Source organism: Poecile atricapillus, chromosome Z (genome assembly GCF_030490865.1).
Source record: "Poecile atricapillus isolate bPoeAtr1 chromosome Z, bPoeAtr1.hap1, whole genome shotgun sequence".
NCBI classification, from domain to species: Eukaryota; Metazoa; Chordata; class Aves; order Passeriformes; family Paridae; genus Poecile; species Poecile atricapillus.
In genome coordinates this window covers 124,361,494-124,379,052 of record NC_081289.1, presented here as the reverse complement: position 1 = coordinate 124,379,052, position 17,559 = coordinate 124,361,494, and the positions used below count along the sequence as shown (strand labels likewise).

General features: G+C 38.6%; 1 protein-coding gene across 2 annotated transcripts in view; it reads left to right on the top strand.

Annotated features, from left to right (window-relative positions):
* MAST4 (microtubule associated serine/threonine kinase family member 4) overlaps nt 1-17,559 on the top strand; it is a 283,945-nt gene that overhangs the window by 126,627 nt on the left and 139,759 nt on the right. For both annotated transcript variants that reach the window (XM_058865220.1, XM_058865218.1), the window contains one exon: nt 7,897-7,928. In XM_058865220.1, coding sequence (XP_058721203.1) covers nt 7,897-7,928 — 32 coding nt within the window. The remainder of the gene's footprint in view (nt 1-7,896; nt 7,929-17,559) is intronic.

The following is a 17,559-nucleotide window of genomic DNA, read 5'->3' as shown; positions in this document are numbered from 1 at the left end:
GCAGCAGCTTCTGAATTGTGTGATACAAAACATGATTTACATCTGAGGAAAGGAATTCTTATTCTTAATCTGGAGAAAGATTCTTATGGGCATAATGGTCTTTAGCAACTATGTTGTCAAGAAATGTTGATGCTGGCCACTGTGTGCTGTGGTCGTGTTTATTTCTTTGGCTTTTTAAGAGTAGGTGAAATCCTTTGTAGGTATGCCCATATAAAAAGCGCTGCTTTCTGTCTGATAAAAGAACCTACAGATTCAAACAGAACTTAGAGAAATCACTGGCTTTAGTTAAACCATGGATTTAGGGTTTTCCAGTTCTGGTTAACTGTATAATTGTTCATATTTGTTCAGGTGAACACTTGTACCAGTAACTGGCATTTATGTCTTATGTGACTTTTTTTCATCTCCTTTTCCCTTAATATATGATAATGCTTTTAAACTCTAATGATGGGAATATTCATGTGAACTGTACAGCTGGAATCTGTTGAGTGTTGGTGTTTCAAGCACTTTGCAGTCCATGCATTTTCTCCATTAGTCGTGTGATGATGTACTTTGCCAAGGGGTGAAATAAACTGTAGGACAGCAGGTCAGAATGAAGCATAGATTTTCTAACACTGTGTTAGCTGAAATGATTTTGTGTACTTGGAGATGGAGAGTTCATTCAGAGTTATCACACTTTTTTCTTAAAGAATCATGGTTATTTATTTATTTTTTTTTTAAATGGAGCTAAGAGTGCAACATAGTGAGCAAAAATATCAAGTAATATTTTTCTACTATGTTTTCCTGTGAATTATCTGGAATAAGGAAAGATCACACCATTAGAGAATGAATGCATAGATTTACGGAGTTAATGTTGGCAACAGTAAAATTGCTCTCTTTTCAGAAAGGCTTGTGTTTCTCATTGAAAGGGGTTTTCACCTTTTACTAATTAAAGTAGCTACTCTCAAATAAGATGAGCTGCATTATTGCCTTAAGGTAGTGACGTTGATATGTTCTACCACTGCTGCTTTTTGTGGAGAACATGAGATCTAGCAGACATAATTTTGTGAAGTGTAGTTTGAATAATTCTTACCTGCAATCTGCTTCTCATTTGGGTAGTAGGTTACTGGTACAGTTTAGTAGGGTTTTTTTGTGATGATTTGGTATATCCCTGAAGTATTGATTATTATGAACTGCATTGGGGCAAACTAGGTAAACCTCTTTTTCTATGTTGATGAATGTTATTTCCATAAATGGTATGTTTGTAGCACTTTTGATGTACTTATTAATTTTTTTTTTCCCCTGGCCATGTCAGTTTGGTTATTTTTTCTCTTTCCAGCATTTAAAGATGATACTCAGATCGACTTGAAGTGTCTGATTCTCTTTTCAGGTTCTTGCTACTTTCTCTGAAGAAACTGTTGTAGTTCTTTGTCTTCTGTAATTATTTTTCTTTGTTTTCTGTTACAATTTCAAAATTTCATTGGGAGTGTTATTGTATTGTATCCCTAAACAATGTTCAACAATGTAAGCAAAGTTCTTTTGCTTACTAAATGTTATTCTGAGTCCCGCAATTGAAGAGTCTTTAGACTATAGTGTATTCCATAGGAAAAGCCTTACTGTTAACTCATGGAATCCTTTTGAAATGTTTCATCTTTCATATGGATCAGTGTTTTTAATGCTATAGGAGAATTCCTAGAATACTACATAAAAAGCAAAACATGTTTAACTGCTGTTTATGTAGTTGAGTCTAGTCTGTTATAAATTTTAATGTTGTATCCAGTTCATCTGAAGGAAAATAGATTATTTAAATAGCTCTTGTATGTGATAAAGTGATTGCTTTCTTTTTATTATATCGTTTTTATATATAGCCAGTCTGGCATTTTTTGATCCAGTTAATTTGCATTTAAATTGATAATGCCTGGCACCTGAACATTCCTTTTATTTCACGTCTCAGAACACAGAACTGACACAAAGATATGTTTCTCCTTTGAAGGATACAGTCAGCAGTGCCTGTAACAAAAGCAGGGAAAGTTAACTAAGGAGATAAAAATGAATTGCATAGAACACACAACATTGAATTAGATAAAATGTGGCTTTTTCTGGCCAAGTTGAAGCTTAAGTGCCTCTTTACTTCTGCGGTATATTCCCATTACAGTCTGTGGTGGTGTTGTAATTTGCAACTTGAAGTTCGGGGATGTGAGGAGAATAAGTTATCATGCAGAATAACATCTTTAAATTTCAAAATGCACATTTAAGAATGTGCAGAATTAAGAAGCATTGTGTTTTGTCTCAAGGGGTGTTCTGGTGTCATAGGGCAACTGTGAATGGAATCTTCCTTGAGTAGTGGTAACTACCTTCCAGAGCTTGCCAGTGCAGAAGTGGCACTTTTTGTTCATGTTAATGCTTGTGAAGAGATGATCTGTGATTTAATTGATGAGAGTACACAAAAAACAAGCAAAACCCCATGTAAACCTGGTGGCTGTGTCTGAATGAGTGGAAAGAATCTGTAAGCCTTCAGCTGAAAGGTTGAACATCAGACTTTACCGTAAGGCATTGATAATGCCTGGTTCCTTGGCAGCAAGTGTGGAAAAGGAAAGATAGTGATCTTGACTTATATTACCAGTGAAGAAGATATTGGTACAGTTTTCCTGAGAAAAGTGGGTATAGAATTGCATCTTGGACAAGACTAGAACTCAGACTGCTGAGAAGGAGGTGTTGCAAACAGAAACTTACTTAGGTCATCTGAAAGGAAGAATGGTTTTATAGTTACACCTGTTCTGAGAGAAATCAGATGCGACTGAAAATACCCTGACTGACAAAGAAAGACCTCAATGTATTTTTAGCATCTTTTTAAAAACTGGTTAATCCTGTGTTCAACTGCAATTTTTAGGGTCAATAGCCACTCCTAAAATTCCACCCTGATGTTAATAAAATATCAGTTATGAGGCAAAGGTTTACTAGTCCTGGAACCAAGAAACACCGTAAGTTGTCATAGGAACAAAAGACAACTTTGCCAGAGAAACAAACGTAGAGCAGAAGATGCACATTTGGTGTGAGACACTAACACTTGTCGTTTGTTGTGGTTGGTCTGTCTCCACACAGATGTCACTGCTCTGTGATTCAAAAGAACCAAATGCAGGCAAAGTTGGAAGCAATAAAATAGAAAAGCATAACCTGCCACTGCCTTGCTTAGAAGGTACTTAGAATGGATTACTGCAACAGCTTAATATATTAATCTTATAAAAAGGTTAAGATTAGCTTGTTAAAAGCTCTTGCATGGTGTAATACCTTTCTCTGATAGATGGAAACAGTCCTTTACTTTGTTATTTGTACTGCTTTCTTTCCTTATTTTCACTTCCAAAAAGTGGAAGGTCTGCTGTCATCCCCCAGCTTATCTCCAGCAAAAACATAGTAATTATTTAAGAAGAAATCATACAAATTTTTTCCTCAAAGCAGTAAGTCTTGCTGTCATTGATGATGATAAGAAGGTGAACTGTGTGCCGTTGCTGATTTTTCCTTCCTACTGTTATTAATGCAGTGATAATGTTACAAATTCTAGCTGTTTAGATCTAACACAGGTTACTAAAAAGCTGTCAGATGTTTACAGTTTATGATGGATGGGTAGAGCAAGAGTGATTTAAAAAAACCCCAAACAAATCCTCGTATTAATCTTATTATATTTAACACCACATCAGCTGAAGAATGCATAACCAAAATTCATTTTGAAAGGGTGCACTTTTCCAGACTACTTTTATGAGCAACTCGAAACTCTGAAAGACTTCTTGAATATTTGAAGACTGCAGTTGGAAAATGAAGCAGATTTACTGTGACTGTAAAATCAACCTTTTACTAACAATATTAGCTGTGTCTTTGGTAGTTTATGAATGTTGTAACTTTTTATTGGTTGCTTAAAATTGAACTACTAACAAGCAATAAGTTAATGACATTGTTTCTTCCTTGAATATAGATGACAAAATTCAGTATTTTAAATTATCTTAACTTGCTGATAATCTTTACAAGGAATATGAAGAAGTTACTGTTTCCTAAGTCACCTCTTTTGTTCAAATCTATTAACACAGTTTTGTTTACTAAACCATATTTCTAGTTAGTAGGGCAAAGACTTTGACTCAGAATAAAGTTGACTGTGTTTTATTTGTTCAGTGTATCTGTTTGTAAGGTTGAATATATGCAATGTGGTGAAGATACTGAACTTGTGCATACTGAGGTGTCTTAGAGGTATGTAGAACCAGATGAAGAATCATAATTACTGAAATAATCAAAAAGCATTGTTCTTGTTAAAATGTGTTATTGATAGTAAAATGCACAGAGTAGAGAGTTTGAACTGATTAATGACAGCTGCATTCAATATACCTAGTTCTTAATGCTACATCACAGCAATTTGGTGCGGCTTGCATAGATCTCTTAAACTTGAGGCAAGGTTGATTATATTTTGTGACAACAGTTTTTGAGACACACAGGGCTTCAAGGGCAGGAGTCTCTGGTCCATGCTTTGTGTAATTGCAGTGGAATGAAATAGCCCTAAAACCAGCCCAGCTTGAACTGTCCAAAGGAGGATTCCATGTAGGACAAAGGCAATAGAGCACAGTGGTATCCTCCAGGGCAGAACTGGTGACTAAGAACCATGCAGAGATGTAGTGAAGGCATCTTTTCCTCTTTTTATTGCTCCAGGTGCTTACCTGCTGAGTATGTGATCTGAAGGTCCTGACCCTGCTAAGATTTACCTTCAGCAGTCTGCATGTGTTGGACGCTGAGCAGTGGAACTAGGGCAGATGGGTCTTCTGGGTCTTCTGCTGAGGCTTTCAGAAAGGAAACATGGAACTGCCAGAAAACTGAGATTGATACAGGTCATTTGGAGTCTAACTGAGATCTAAACAGGAGCGTTGCAAACCTGAAGGGCTGAATGACTTTTGGTTCGGTATCATTCATCCCTGTTTTAAGTGACTGTGATAAAAACAGCTGGAAGAGGCAGGGTAAAGGTGTTTTCTTTAGCTTTTTAGTACAAATAGTGTTTTGTATCCCTAGGAAATAAATGATTTCTCTTATCTAAGCTATAAGCTAGATTTAAGCCCCACGTAGAGCACATTTATGCCTTTTCTACCTGTTTTGTGTAGAGTCAGTTGTGGAGCTGTGCTGTACTGTGACAAAGCTAGCATCATGTTGGTGAGCCTTCTCAGGAGGGAGGAAGTCCATAGTAACACAGCCAATAACCTATTAATTCCTTCAGGCTGTGGAAAAGTCTTTGGGGCGGGTGAGTCCAAAGTAACACCAAAAAAATCGTGTAGGTGCTGTAATACTTTAATCTGATCTGAGAGAGAAAAACATGTTTCAGTTGACTACATTCTAGGTTATTTTTTTTCTTGGAGATACTCCAGCTGGAGAAGCATGAGATAAGTGACCTTTCATTTTAACATAACAGATAGGAAAAATGAGGATAGAAATATTATCCAGGAAGGATATTAGTTTTATTTTGGTACTTCTTTTGTTTATGTATTATATATATTGTTTATATATTATGTATGTATGTTTATGTATTGTTTTAAAATCCAGCCTTAGAAATGCTGTATTTTGTAAATTGTCCTGTATGAATTATGTACTTAAGGTTTTGCTTTCTTTTTTTCCGTTACATGGGGTGGTCTTGGCAGTTTTTAGTATGTTTATCAGTGAGCCGTTAGTCTTTTGGAACTTCATTTGATAATCAAAAGTACTGCTTCAGCATGGCATGCGTGAGAATGCGCCAAGAGAGTAATGTGACCTCAGGTGTCTACAGAAGCCAGTGTCTCTCATTTGTGCTGCTGTTGTAATGATAAACTACAACCAAAACACTCTGAATAAAACAAAATGAAACAAAAAATTAAAGTACACTCAAACTCATGTATAATTTTTGCTCCTACTCTTTGGTAGCTCTCCCACAAGTATTGTCTATTCCAGTATAACAGTGCCCACCATTTCAAGTAAAGTCACATGTTAGAAATAGAACACAATGACATTGTAAAATTAAAGAAAAAAAACACAAAGGGAAGTATGTGGGTTCTAACTTGCAGTAACATTTTGTTCATGGTTAATGTGACATTTTGAATTGAGGGGAATTACTCAGCTTCATAATGCAATATTGTATGCAGGTGTAACTGTTCCTTTGTATGTAAGCACATGTTATGCTAAAAGATGTTGTTTTAAAATGCAAATTGCTGGAACTTCCTAGGAAGTACCAGAATTGGTTACCAAGGCCCCTAATTCTGCTCTCCTGTGCCTTTGCATTACGATGTCTAATTGCATTGTTTCACACTATTTTTTCCTTCCTCATTCAGTGAACAGGATGGGCGGTGCTCAGGAATTGAGCTGCTACTTGATATTTTAGTCCTTATCATTCAGTTAGCAGCCTGGGCTTTATTTACTGCACACCATTTAAAACTCTCTAAAGAATACATAATTATTCATTCCCTTATGGTCTTTTATCTAAGGTGCCTGGCTGAACTATTTTTGTCCATTTGATTGTATTCTCATACGTGTTTTCTGGGTAATACCTATAACTTTCTTTGCTGTGTGAAATAAATGCACGTGCACATACACAGAAGGCATATATATAGTTTATTTACTTTTGAAAGAGAATTTTTTAGTTATTCCCTTTGATAACTTCTAGAATCAAAACTGAGTGCCTGTTACATACTTTAAAACAGCTTTTTGTAAGTTCATAGTAAGTAAACATAAAATAATGTAATTAAATTACTAAATGCATCCAGCCACCTAAGTTGAACCATTCACATATGCAACTTTGTCTTTCAACAAGGATGATGCCCTTGAAATGCATCTTAACTGTGTATCCTCTGTGTCAGACAAGTTGTCCTTTTATTTGAAAGTTGTTGATTCACTCTGCTGGGCATGATTGCAAAGATAGTGCTTAACTAATGTACAATTCAGGTTCATGTGAGAAATAAAAACAAATGGGAGTATTGGACACTGGAACTGATTGCCTGGAGAGATTGTGGGTGTCCATCTTTGCATAATGTTCAAAATGATGTTCAGAACACAACTGGATGTAGTTTGGAGTAATGTGTTGCAATTGCCGCTGCCGTGAGTAGGTTGGACCAGAAAATGTCCAGAGATGCCTTCCAACCTCAGCTTTTCTGTGATTTATACAATAGGCAATTAAATATACTTGTGGTATATGTATTTTGCTTGTGTCTGATGGACAAAACTTTATGGATCTTGTGGCTTTCTTCTATGCTAAAATAACAGTAAAATGTTTGTTTTGCAGTTACCATTTGACTAGCAGACTATCGTGTCAATCTGATAAAAAGTTCTTTAATTGTTTAACCTAGTTTGACTATTTAACTGTTCTCAGCAAAAGCTGTAAAAATGTTTACCAGCAGTGTTTCTGTTGTTATGTAACTACTTTGCAGAAGATTTTAATAGATTGTAATATTTATTGTGGACCATACTACTATGAACTTAATCTTATTAGGGTTGAAGAATATAGGGTAGAAGGCTTGGTGGCAATTGTCACCTGTTCAGCTTGTGGTCCTGTTACTAACAATTTTTGCAATTTATGAGTATTGAAAAGAATTTAGTTTATCTTTGTCAGTGCCTCTTGCAGATTTTAATAGTGTTGCCACTACATCATAGCTGACTGTAAAGCTTTTCCATAAAATCTGTCTATTGCTTGCAATGTTTCAATATTGCTGCTACAAAAAGGTATAGACTCCCAAATGCTACTGTTAATATTTCAAATAAGAAAGGAAGGTGGAACATATAAAATCTGTAACATCTTTTTCTGTCCCAATATACCACGTTTGTCTTCCTGCTTCTGTTGGGATGAGGGGATTATGGTACTTGTCTCAAAAAGACAACCTCCAATTAAAATATTTTATTGCTAACACACTGTAACTTTTTTTTCTGTTACAGAAAGAGTTGAGCCTTCCAAGAAGAGGAAGTTTGTAAGTATATGAAGTTTTTCTCTGTTGCACTTAGATTGTAGTATGTGTTTTTGACAGTAGTAGAGTAGGCTAGTTTTCCTTTCAGGGTAGTTAAAATGTGGCAGTTGATCAACCTTAGAATATGTAACAAAGAAATGAAAATTGTAAATGAAGACCTATGGGTTGTGTAGTCACCATTTTTATGCTAATCTTTTAGAGAAGCTGTTGTGAGGGATTTCCAAAGAGATAAAAATTCTTAAGTTCGGGATTCGTTTTGTATTAAAGATTTTTCTTGTTGAAAATAAAGGAAGAAACATGCTTTCTTTGTGAATAATATAAAAGAAACTTGTCATGCTTATGGAACTATGTGAACAGTACTGTGGATGAGAAGGTAGAGAAAAAGAATAGATGTTTTCTACTACACAGTCCTAGTATAGGACTGTTAAGCTACTATTTTGATTATGGAAATAAAGACTATATATTCTTGTATAAATTGTTGCTTAGTTATAATATGTACTCAGATACTTAGTTTAATTGTGCTTTGCTTAGATTTGTATACTTCTTTGACTCTCCAGTGATTTTGAGCTGCTTGATTTTAAAGCTTGTATTTTTTATTTGCATCTGTCTAATTTCTTGTTCTGTATTAGTAACTTCTTGAGAAGGTTTTGGGATAAGAACATCACAAAATGTCTTAAGAAACAAAGTCTGTTCACTTACTGCTTTCTATCAAAAATAACACTATAAGATGATCTGAAGATTATTGGTGACAACACATTTTGAGTAAAACCCTGTGCTCTTGCACAAGAGGCCAGTGCCCTGTTTTCAATGGGATAGTGCTGTGTAGCTTTTAGTGATATGGAGAAATATGTGAATAACCGAAACTGTAACTGCTGGGAAAGTGCAGTGAAGTGCTCTGTTGTTCCAAGTCAAAGAGCATACCCGAAGTCTGTGCTTAATAGGATATCTGCTGTTTTGGAAAAGACTCTTTGGATGCATGAGAAGTCTTAGGCTAGACAGTAAGCAAACCCATTATGTGAGAAAAGTCAAGAAAATAGAAAACTAATTTCCGATCAAGTATTTAATGATTTAAGTATTTCAGTGACAGAGAGAAAAATAGTTAAAGAAAATTATTTTTGTTGCATTCTCTTGGTGTCCTTGGTGCTTTATATTAACCTGAAATTGTTGTGTGGGTAGAGGACTGCCTCTGTTAAAGTTAATGGCTAAACTGCTGTTCACTTTAGTCAGAGCAGAGAGTGGCTCTTGGAACTTGACCTTGCTTACTCTTGCTCGGATGTTTGACATTGAATTCTACTAGTTTACTCCAAATCTGAAAAATGACTGCAGCACAATCACCTCAGTTGCATTTGCATACATATTGTTTTGCTGATCACTAAGATGTTAGTGTGCTTTCTGTGATGTTGCTGAGGCTTTATTAAAGTATAGTAGAGGACAGCCTCTTGTCAGCATAATCATATCCAGTTATTAAAGTGCTTAGGTTTCTGCAGATGGTTGTAGTGGGTTGACCCTGACTGGGTGCCAGGCACCCACCAAAGCCTTTCTGTCACTCCCCTCTGCAGCTGGACAGAAGTGAGAAATGAAGGGTTCATGCACTGAGATAAGGATGGGGAGAGATCACTCACCAAATACTGTCACAGGCCAAATAGACTTGAATTTGGCATATTGGTTGAATTTATTACTAAAAGAACTGGGATAATGAGAAGTGAAATAAATATTAAGAACACCTTCCCACACCCTCCCATCCTTCCCAGGCTCTACTTTTCCCCTCACCGTGGCACAGAGAGAGACAGGGAATGGAGGTTATGGTCAGTTCATCACATCATTTCTGTTGCTACTCAGGTAGAGGAGTCCTTCCCCTGCTCCAGCATGGGGTCTCTCTTACGGGAGGCAGCTCTCCAGACTTCTTCAATGTGAGTCTACCCCATAAGCAACAGTTCTGCATGAACTGCTGCAGTGTGGGTCACTCTTCCATGGGGTGCATCCTTCAGCCACAGCCTGCTCCAGTGTGAGTCCCCCACAGGGCCACAAGTCCTGCCAGGACCCTGCTCCAGCACGGGCCTCCCATGGGTTCACAGCCCCCTCTCAGGCACCCACCTGCTGTGGCCTGGGTCTCCTCCAGGGGCTGCAGGTGGATCTCTGCATCCCCAGGGACCTCCAGGGGCTGCAGGTGGATCTCTGCATCCCCAGGGACCTCCAGGGGCTGCAGGTGGATCTCTGCATCCCCAGGGACCTCCAGGGGCTGCAAGGCCACAGCTGCCTCACCATGGTCTGCACCAGGGGCTGCAGGGGAACCTCAGCTCTGGTGCCTGGAGCACCTCCTGTCCCTCCTTCACCAGCTTTGGTGTCTGCAGGGCTGTTCCTCTCATGCATTGTTGCTCTGCTCTTCTCTGGCTGCAATTACACCTGGGCAATAACTTCTTTTTACCTTCTTAACTCTGTTACCACACAGGTGTTAACATCATTTCGTTGTCCCAGCCTTGGTGAACAGCAGGTCTTGGAGTCACCTGGCATTGGATCTGCCAGACACGGAGAAAGCTTCTAGCAGCTTCTCACAGAAGCCACCTTGCAGCTCCCCTGCTACTAAAACCTAGCCATGCTTAACCAATACAATGGGATTTTAAAATGACTTTAATAGTGCTTAATTAAAAGGGCTCATGCTGCTGAGGTTAGCAATAGCTGTGGCGTCAGGGATTGTGTGCATGGACTGTGTTGGCTGCTGTATTTGCATATTAAATAAATACTGACATGAAGATGGAATTTCAAAATGTGAAAAGTCCTATGTTTTGCATAGACGTCTAGAACAGTTCCAGATAGGCACATCTCACACCATCTTTTGGAGCTTCAGACCCAATGTCATGTCAAGGGCGCAGCTTTAAACAGGACAGGGAGAGCTATTTCAGGGGTGAGCAATCTTAGCATAGCTGGCATAAACTGAGATAAAGAGTTGTGGTTGACTGAGAAGTGAGCTTTTCCATGCTCGGGGCACCCCCTGGCTGTGTTGGCACAACTGTTTTCTCTGGACACAGGCAGAATTAATGCAGGTTGCAACTAGCTTCACGCAGTTTCTTCAGCATGTTAAATTGCCCAACAGCGCAAATGCTTTTCTTTCTGGCAGCAGGGTGGGGTGGCTTGGAGGCAGGATGAATAGATTGGCACTTCCTCCCAGGCTGACCAGCAGCAAAACTGATTTTATATAAGCTTAGCATGATTGTAAACCCGCATGGCTGTTTGTATCCCACTTTGCAAGTCCATTGGAAAACTAAATAGGAATGTGTTTTTGCACACTGCTACAGAGGGGGTGGGTTATTTATATTTTGGTATATTTTTATTCATTTGTGTATTTTCACCAAACACTTCCAACCTTAACTGTGGCTCACTTGGCTAGATCATGGTGCTAATAACAGCAAGGTTGTGGGTTTGATCCCTGTATGGGCCATTCACTTAAGAGTTGACTTGATAATCCTTGTGGGTCCCTTCCAGCTCAGACTATTCTGTGATTCTGTAATATCAAGGAAGATAGTTGTGCTTAATGTTAATCTAGACTCAGAAATACAGATTTAATTCTATCAGAATTGTGTTGCTGTTTGTAAAGCAGACAGATCCTCTTGTGAACCAGGGAATGCCTGATAGCATCTACACATACCTGTCCATTAGACATTCATCATGTGTCTAGCTGAAGTAGGTTGCCACAGATGGTCTCTCAGTGTGTGTCAATCAGGTGAGTCTCCACCGCTGGATTTATATATGAATGTCCTTATCATGATTTGTTTCCTTTCATACTGGAGGAGTTCAGAAAAATTAGAACTTTTTGTAGACAGGGCAAAAACACAAAGGTTGTGGCAAAAAAATGACACTCAGCTTTGAGTAGGTACAGTCTAGTTTAAAATGTCCTTCTCCTAAAAGAAAATTTATAACAGGCTGCTCTGAGGTGGAGAGAAGGCTTCAGGAACAGCAATACATGAGAAGAAGTGAGTAAGTAGAGGCAGTTTCTCCCTTTGTCAGAGCCTTAGTGCTTAAAGTATGTGCCCTAGAAGCAAAAGTCCTTACTTTTCCAGACTGAATCTGTTCTCTTTCTGTCTTATTTTCTTTAATTTTTCAGTTTCTGTTTGGTTTGGAGATGTATCGCTCTGATGTATTTATTTTTGCAGCATCTGTCCTTCTCCTTACAGTTCTACAATTCTCTAATTATAAAATATGGACTCAAGTTCTGTACCCACAATTATATAATCTGCTTGCACAGATGTCAAAGTTGGTCACGGAATTTTTATAAAATTAATTCATACATTTTGGTGAAACAGTTGATACCCTTGGATAATACCAATATAAGATAGTGGCCATCCAAGAATTCAAGAGAAAGAGTAGTTAAAACCACTGCTTGCTTAGCTGCTTGATTAATAAATAGTTTTAAAGAATGGCAAAAATAATTTTGTAAGAAAGTTTTTTTTTAATCAGTGAAAAGTATGGACTGTCTGTTACCCTTAGGGAAAAAGTGGGAATGATTTGTACTGTGGAAAAAAAAAGAAAAAAAAAAAAAAAGAAAAAAAAAAGCTCTGAGGCCCGTGTCATGTAGGTGGACAGAACTGGAATTTGATTGACAGTTTCTGTGTGCACATAGACATCTACATCATCAAAAATTGGCTATGTTCATAGGTGACCTGTTATCTTAAATTTGGAGAGTGGAGTACATTAATTATTGTAGGCAGGTAGTAAATTTCTCCATTCTAGTATGGATGGATTGTGCTCCAGCAGATATTCTCCATAGCCTGTGTTTGACTCTCAAGTTGCATATTTTTTCGTGTCATTACTAGCATTGTTTCTGTCCTCAACTTTCAAGGGTTTTCTACTGCTGTCAGTGAGGGGAATTTTTTCCCCCTAAATAACCTGCCTCTCTGGGGAACTGATACTCAGAAAATGAGGTGATTATGCTTTAAAGCTTAATTGTGTAACATTGTGTTTATCTACTGTTCTGTGACTGCTGTGGTTTCTAAGCAATGTAAAGTGACCAGGTATCATGTTTCTCTGCAGTGTGCTGGGTGTGCTGTGCTCTGCTGGAATTTTGTTTCAGCTACTTAGTCAAGGAGGACAGGGTCAAGAATGAAAATTAGTCTTAAGTAGTTCTTTATCATAATAGTGATCAAACTTAAGCCACAGGGAAAAAGCAAAATTAAATGAGCCTCAAGAGTCAAGCTGTGGTTCTGTAGGCATGCTGCAGAATTTCAGGATGGCAGAGTCATATGATTCTTGGTGGAAGCAAAGAAAATCAAATATCTGTGTGCCTTCAAGCTTTGCCTAAAGTAACATATGTTTGTGCAGTAGGGTAATTTAAATTTAAACTAATTTTTAATTTAGTTTAAAATTTAAATTAGTTTATTTTTGTACATGTAAAAAATTATTCTATAATGCATGAGTTTCAACCTGGTTTGAGAGCCAGATCTCATGGCTAATGGGTGGTGTGAAAGCAAGTGCCAAGGTATGGGAACTGACACTGCTCAAATAAGACAGTTTTAGGCTTCAGGCATTAGCTTGAGCTTGAGTGAAACTAAGTCACACAAGCTTAATATGGCATGAGGAATCCAAACAGTTGGAAAACAACCTTTGCAGGTGTTGTTTGGATCCTTGTTGTTTACTTGAAAGAAACAGTTAAGGGGTGGTGTTCCCAACTGTCCAGCAATGGTGATGTGTTAAATGATCAATGAGAGTTTTACCTTTCAGACCTTCTCAGACATGTCTATAAAAGAAAATCGGGAATAATAAAACTTGCTCTCTTGTGCCACCCAGTAGAGAGTCTATGTCGTTACTTTTGCCACTCCTAATATGGTGTGACACCAAGGTGCTAAAATATCTGAATCTCTACAAAGAAATAGCAGTAAAGTCTATCAGTCTTACCAGTTCACTGCTAAACTTCTAATAGTAAACCTGACAAAATGAAGCTTGGGGATGGAGGATGGAATGGAGACGTGACAAATTGGCAATCCTAATGTTCTTGATTGTCCCATGTGACAGTGTCTGCCTCATAATAGCCTCTTCTGCTTACGGTCTTTTTCACTGAGCTGCTCACTCTGTGTTGTTTGGGTTCTGCCCTTATATGCTGCTTTACCTGTTGAACCAGCTGTTGGTGGTGTTCACTGTGTTCTATGTATATTGAAGCAGCAAAGCTTAGGGCAAGAGTGTACAGAAAATGATTAGGGGAATTTAATGGCTGGAAATGTGAGGTGCTGAGGCATGGGAGTATTGATGTCTGAGCATCAGGGTGGGGTCTAGGGGTAACTTAGTATGTGAGTGCAATAGCTGTGTGATTAAATTGTGTCTGGCAGTGGCAAATGTGATCAATATATATAAGCATTTTAAAATCAGTATTGGCTGTGTCTTCTTGTTTGTTTTGTGAACAGAAGTTACATTCTCAATTAGTAGAATTATTTGTCTTTGATTTTGTTCCAGTAAAGTTTCAAAATTGTATCACATACACAAAAAGAACAAATGACCATATAACCTGTTTTATTCTGCTGCCTGAGAAAGTACTTACGCATTGAGAAAACTGGCAGAAGAACATCATGTGGGTAATCACTAGTAGTCAGCACAGCTGAATTTCTAATCGTAAACCTCGAAAACCTGACATAATGAGGCAGCTTCTTGTTCACTGTTTTTTTTCCCAGTGTCATTAATTTCAGGAAGTTCAGTTTTCTTCAGTTAAGTAATGTATGAAATTTGTTAAAAAGAATTGTTAGTCACAAAAGGAATTGCAATGCCCTGATGAATTGCATGATCTAGGCTGCTGTATGCTGTATTGATGAATTGATTTTTTTTTGGCACTGATGCTACAAAGTTTTGCATAATCTCTTCATCTACAGAGGGAGCTTCCTGAGGCTGTGCAATTCCTGGTGTGCACACACTTATTTAGCCTCTGTAGGACTGATGTCTTGGTGGGGTTCCGGGAGAAGTACATGATACCTTGATGAACCTATGCTGTGTTTAAAGAATTGTAATGAGAGGTTGGTTTTTTGTTATTTTGTTTGGATTTTTGTTTGTTTTGTTTGTTTGTTTTGATGTGGGTTAAAGGTGAGGTGTCAACTACAAATAAATGTTTGCTTTTACCTTAAGAAAAGAAGCACTCAGTTGTTTCTGGACAATATATTTTTTCTTGTGGTGCCAGTAGTATCACCTGTATTCTAAATACCTGCTTTAAAAGAGGCAGTTGCTGAACATCAAGAATCTGCCTGCCTTGCATCTTCAGTTAAGCATTCTGCCATTACAGATTTTCCCCTTGAAATTTTCAATATTGCCATTCTGTTATGTATAGTCTGACTTTCTACAGATGTCATGAATAACACTCATGAAATCCCAGTGAATCACTTCTGTTTTGTCTCATAGGAGGAGGAAATATTTTTTCCCCTCATTCTTTCCTATGAAATATAGACTTGGACATTTTTTATCACTGTCAGTACTCTAAACCTTTACTGTTGCTTATCATTAGGGACATCAGTGTATTTGTTACCTGCAGTTACGTGTCCATAGACAGACTTCAAAGTTCTAAAGCAAACAGATAACAGCATGGCAGCAGGGTATCTGTTGGCTGTAGCTGGGAGTGTACCTGCTCAACTGTTAGGTTGTACTGGCTATGTCTTTAATATTTTGTGAACATATGGCATAATGTTTGTAGCTCTGGCCATTCTTGCCCCTACCACCACCTCTATCCCTGTCTAAAACTTCTGGATTCTGTTAAATTTCCTTCCATCCTACTATCTGCTCCCTCCCTTCCTCCTGGGAGTTATGGGTCATGCTAACTGTCTTGCGAAGTTTTGTTGACTGAATGCAGTCTTTTGCATGCTCTATTTTGCTGGAGGCTCTCCACTTGTCTTTTCAGCCTTTGTGTAAAGCCAAGTGCCTTCCTTGCAGGTGTGTTCTCTGGGATGGAGCAGTGGAGAGCTGGGGCAGAGGTCCTGACATAGGTTTAGGCTTGCAGAACTCACTCTCTGATTGTAGTTTCCATGTGGGGAATAAGCATGCTAAGAACCTGGTTGCCAAATGCTTTGTGTATGGGAGGATGGGTGATGGCTCTTGGGAGCATGTCACAGGGCAGGCAGCACATGCAGTTCTTGCAGAGGGGTTGATGGTTTACCAAAAGACTGGAGCTTGCAGAAACTGAGTAGGTTACTTTAGCCAGAAGCATGGGCAGCAGGAAGGTGGGTGGCTTCTATGGCAGTCTAAAAAGGAAAGGGGGGCTTGGATGGCAGCAGGACAGAGCTCTTCTTTTGTAGGTTTGGAGAAGGAAAATATTGCATTGGCATGGTACCATTCTGTTCTATAAGGGCTAATCAAAGAGCTCTGCCTCTGTGTGGTCTTTAATGAGTCTGTGCTCACTGAATCAAGGCAGCAGCCAACCTGGCCTTAGCACACATTCCTTCCATTTACGTACTCTTCTCTGCCGTCTCTGTCCTCTTGTCTTTTCTCCCGAATATTGTAGGGTTTCCACTTCTCTGTAGCATTTTTTCCTAGCAAGCCAGTCAAGCTTAGACCTGTGAGGTTTAATGAGGTGTGTTGCAACAGATCTCATAGGCATGTGAGAAGGTCAGAAAGGGTGCTGGGGATAAGTGGATCCACATTATTGCCATGCTTGCCTGAAAAAGGTAGCAGATAACTGCCACAGGGAGCAAGTGAGTCTAAAAGGCTGACACAGGGAGTTTCTTACTTTATATGCATTGTGTGTAGCTGCCACAGTGCAAAAGCCGGTGTAATTGCATATAATCACATTTCCTCAAATCCCAGTGGCTTCACTCATGAGTGTTTAGTGTGGTCATGCCCCTAAACAGTGAAGGCAAGCATGGTATTGAGACAAACATGCTATTGCAGGTGCTTCTGACATGGTGCTGAGCATGCTGCTGTAAACAAGCAAGTTCCTGCTGTTCTCCTGAACAGAGAAGCTCTGTTGTGCCCCTGTAAAAGTTGTGCAGGGAACATGGGCATTGGGAATGCTTTTTTCCCCTCTGCTACATGGTACTATTTCGCCATCAGGTGGCTGGACACATACTGCACTTGAACACAGTAAGTGATCGAAACAGGACTAAATCAGCCATGTTTACATTCATGTGTAGGCATGTCCTTGAGACCCAGCCTCAGCTGTTCTGTGATTCTTCTTAGTATCATTGAAATTCTGCTGAAAATGAGCTTTTACAGATCATTTTCATATTTTGTGAATGCTTGTCTCCTAGATTCTGCTAGGAGAAATGTAAAATGTTTTCATTTGCATTTGAAAATATGGCTGTTTTTATAGCTGACATGCCTATCAGAAGTACCAAGAATATACCCACATATATCTAAATCCAGAAAGCTTTTAGGTTCTTGCTCTATAAATCAGAACTTTGCTGGCTTTTTTTTTAGTCAAATTTTACCAGTAAGCCATACCAGCAAATGTGTCTTGGTGGGGTCAAGGCATGGGGTGGGGATATTGTCACTTCCAAGAGCTTTTTGCTTTGCTGCTTATAGGGTAGAAACACTAAGCAGGAGATACACTGGACTTCTGTAATAAACTGTAATAAACCTGTCTGACTGGCTGTAGTCATTACTTTCCATTAGTGACTTAGGTGATAGAATAGATGGTGTTTATGAAGTTTGCAGAAGACAACAAGCTGGGAAGAAT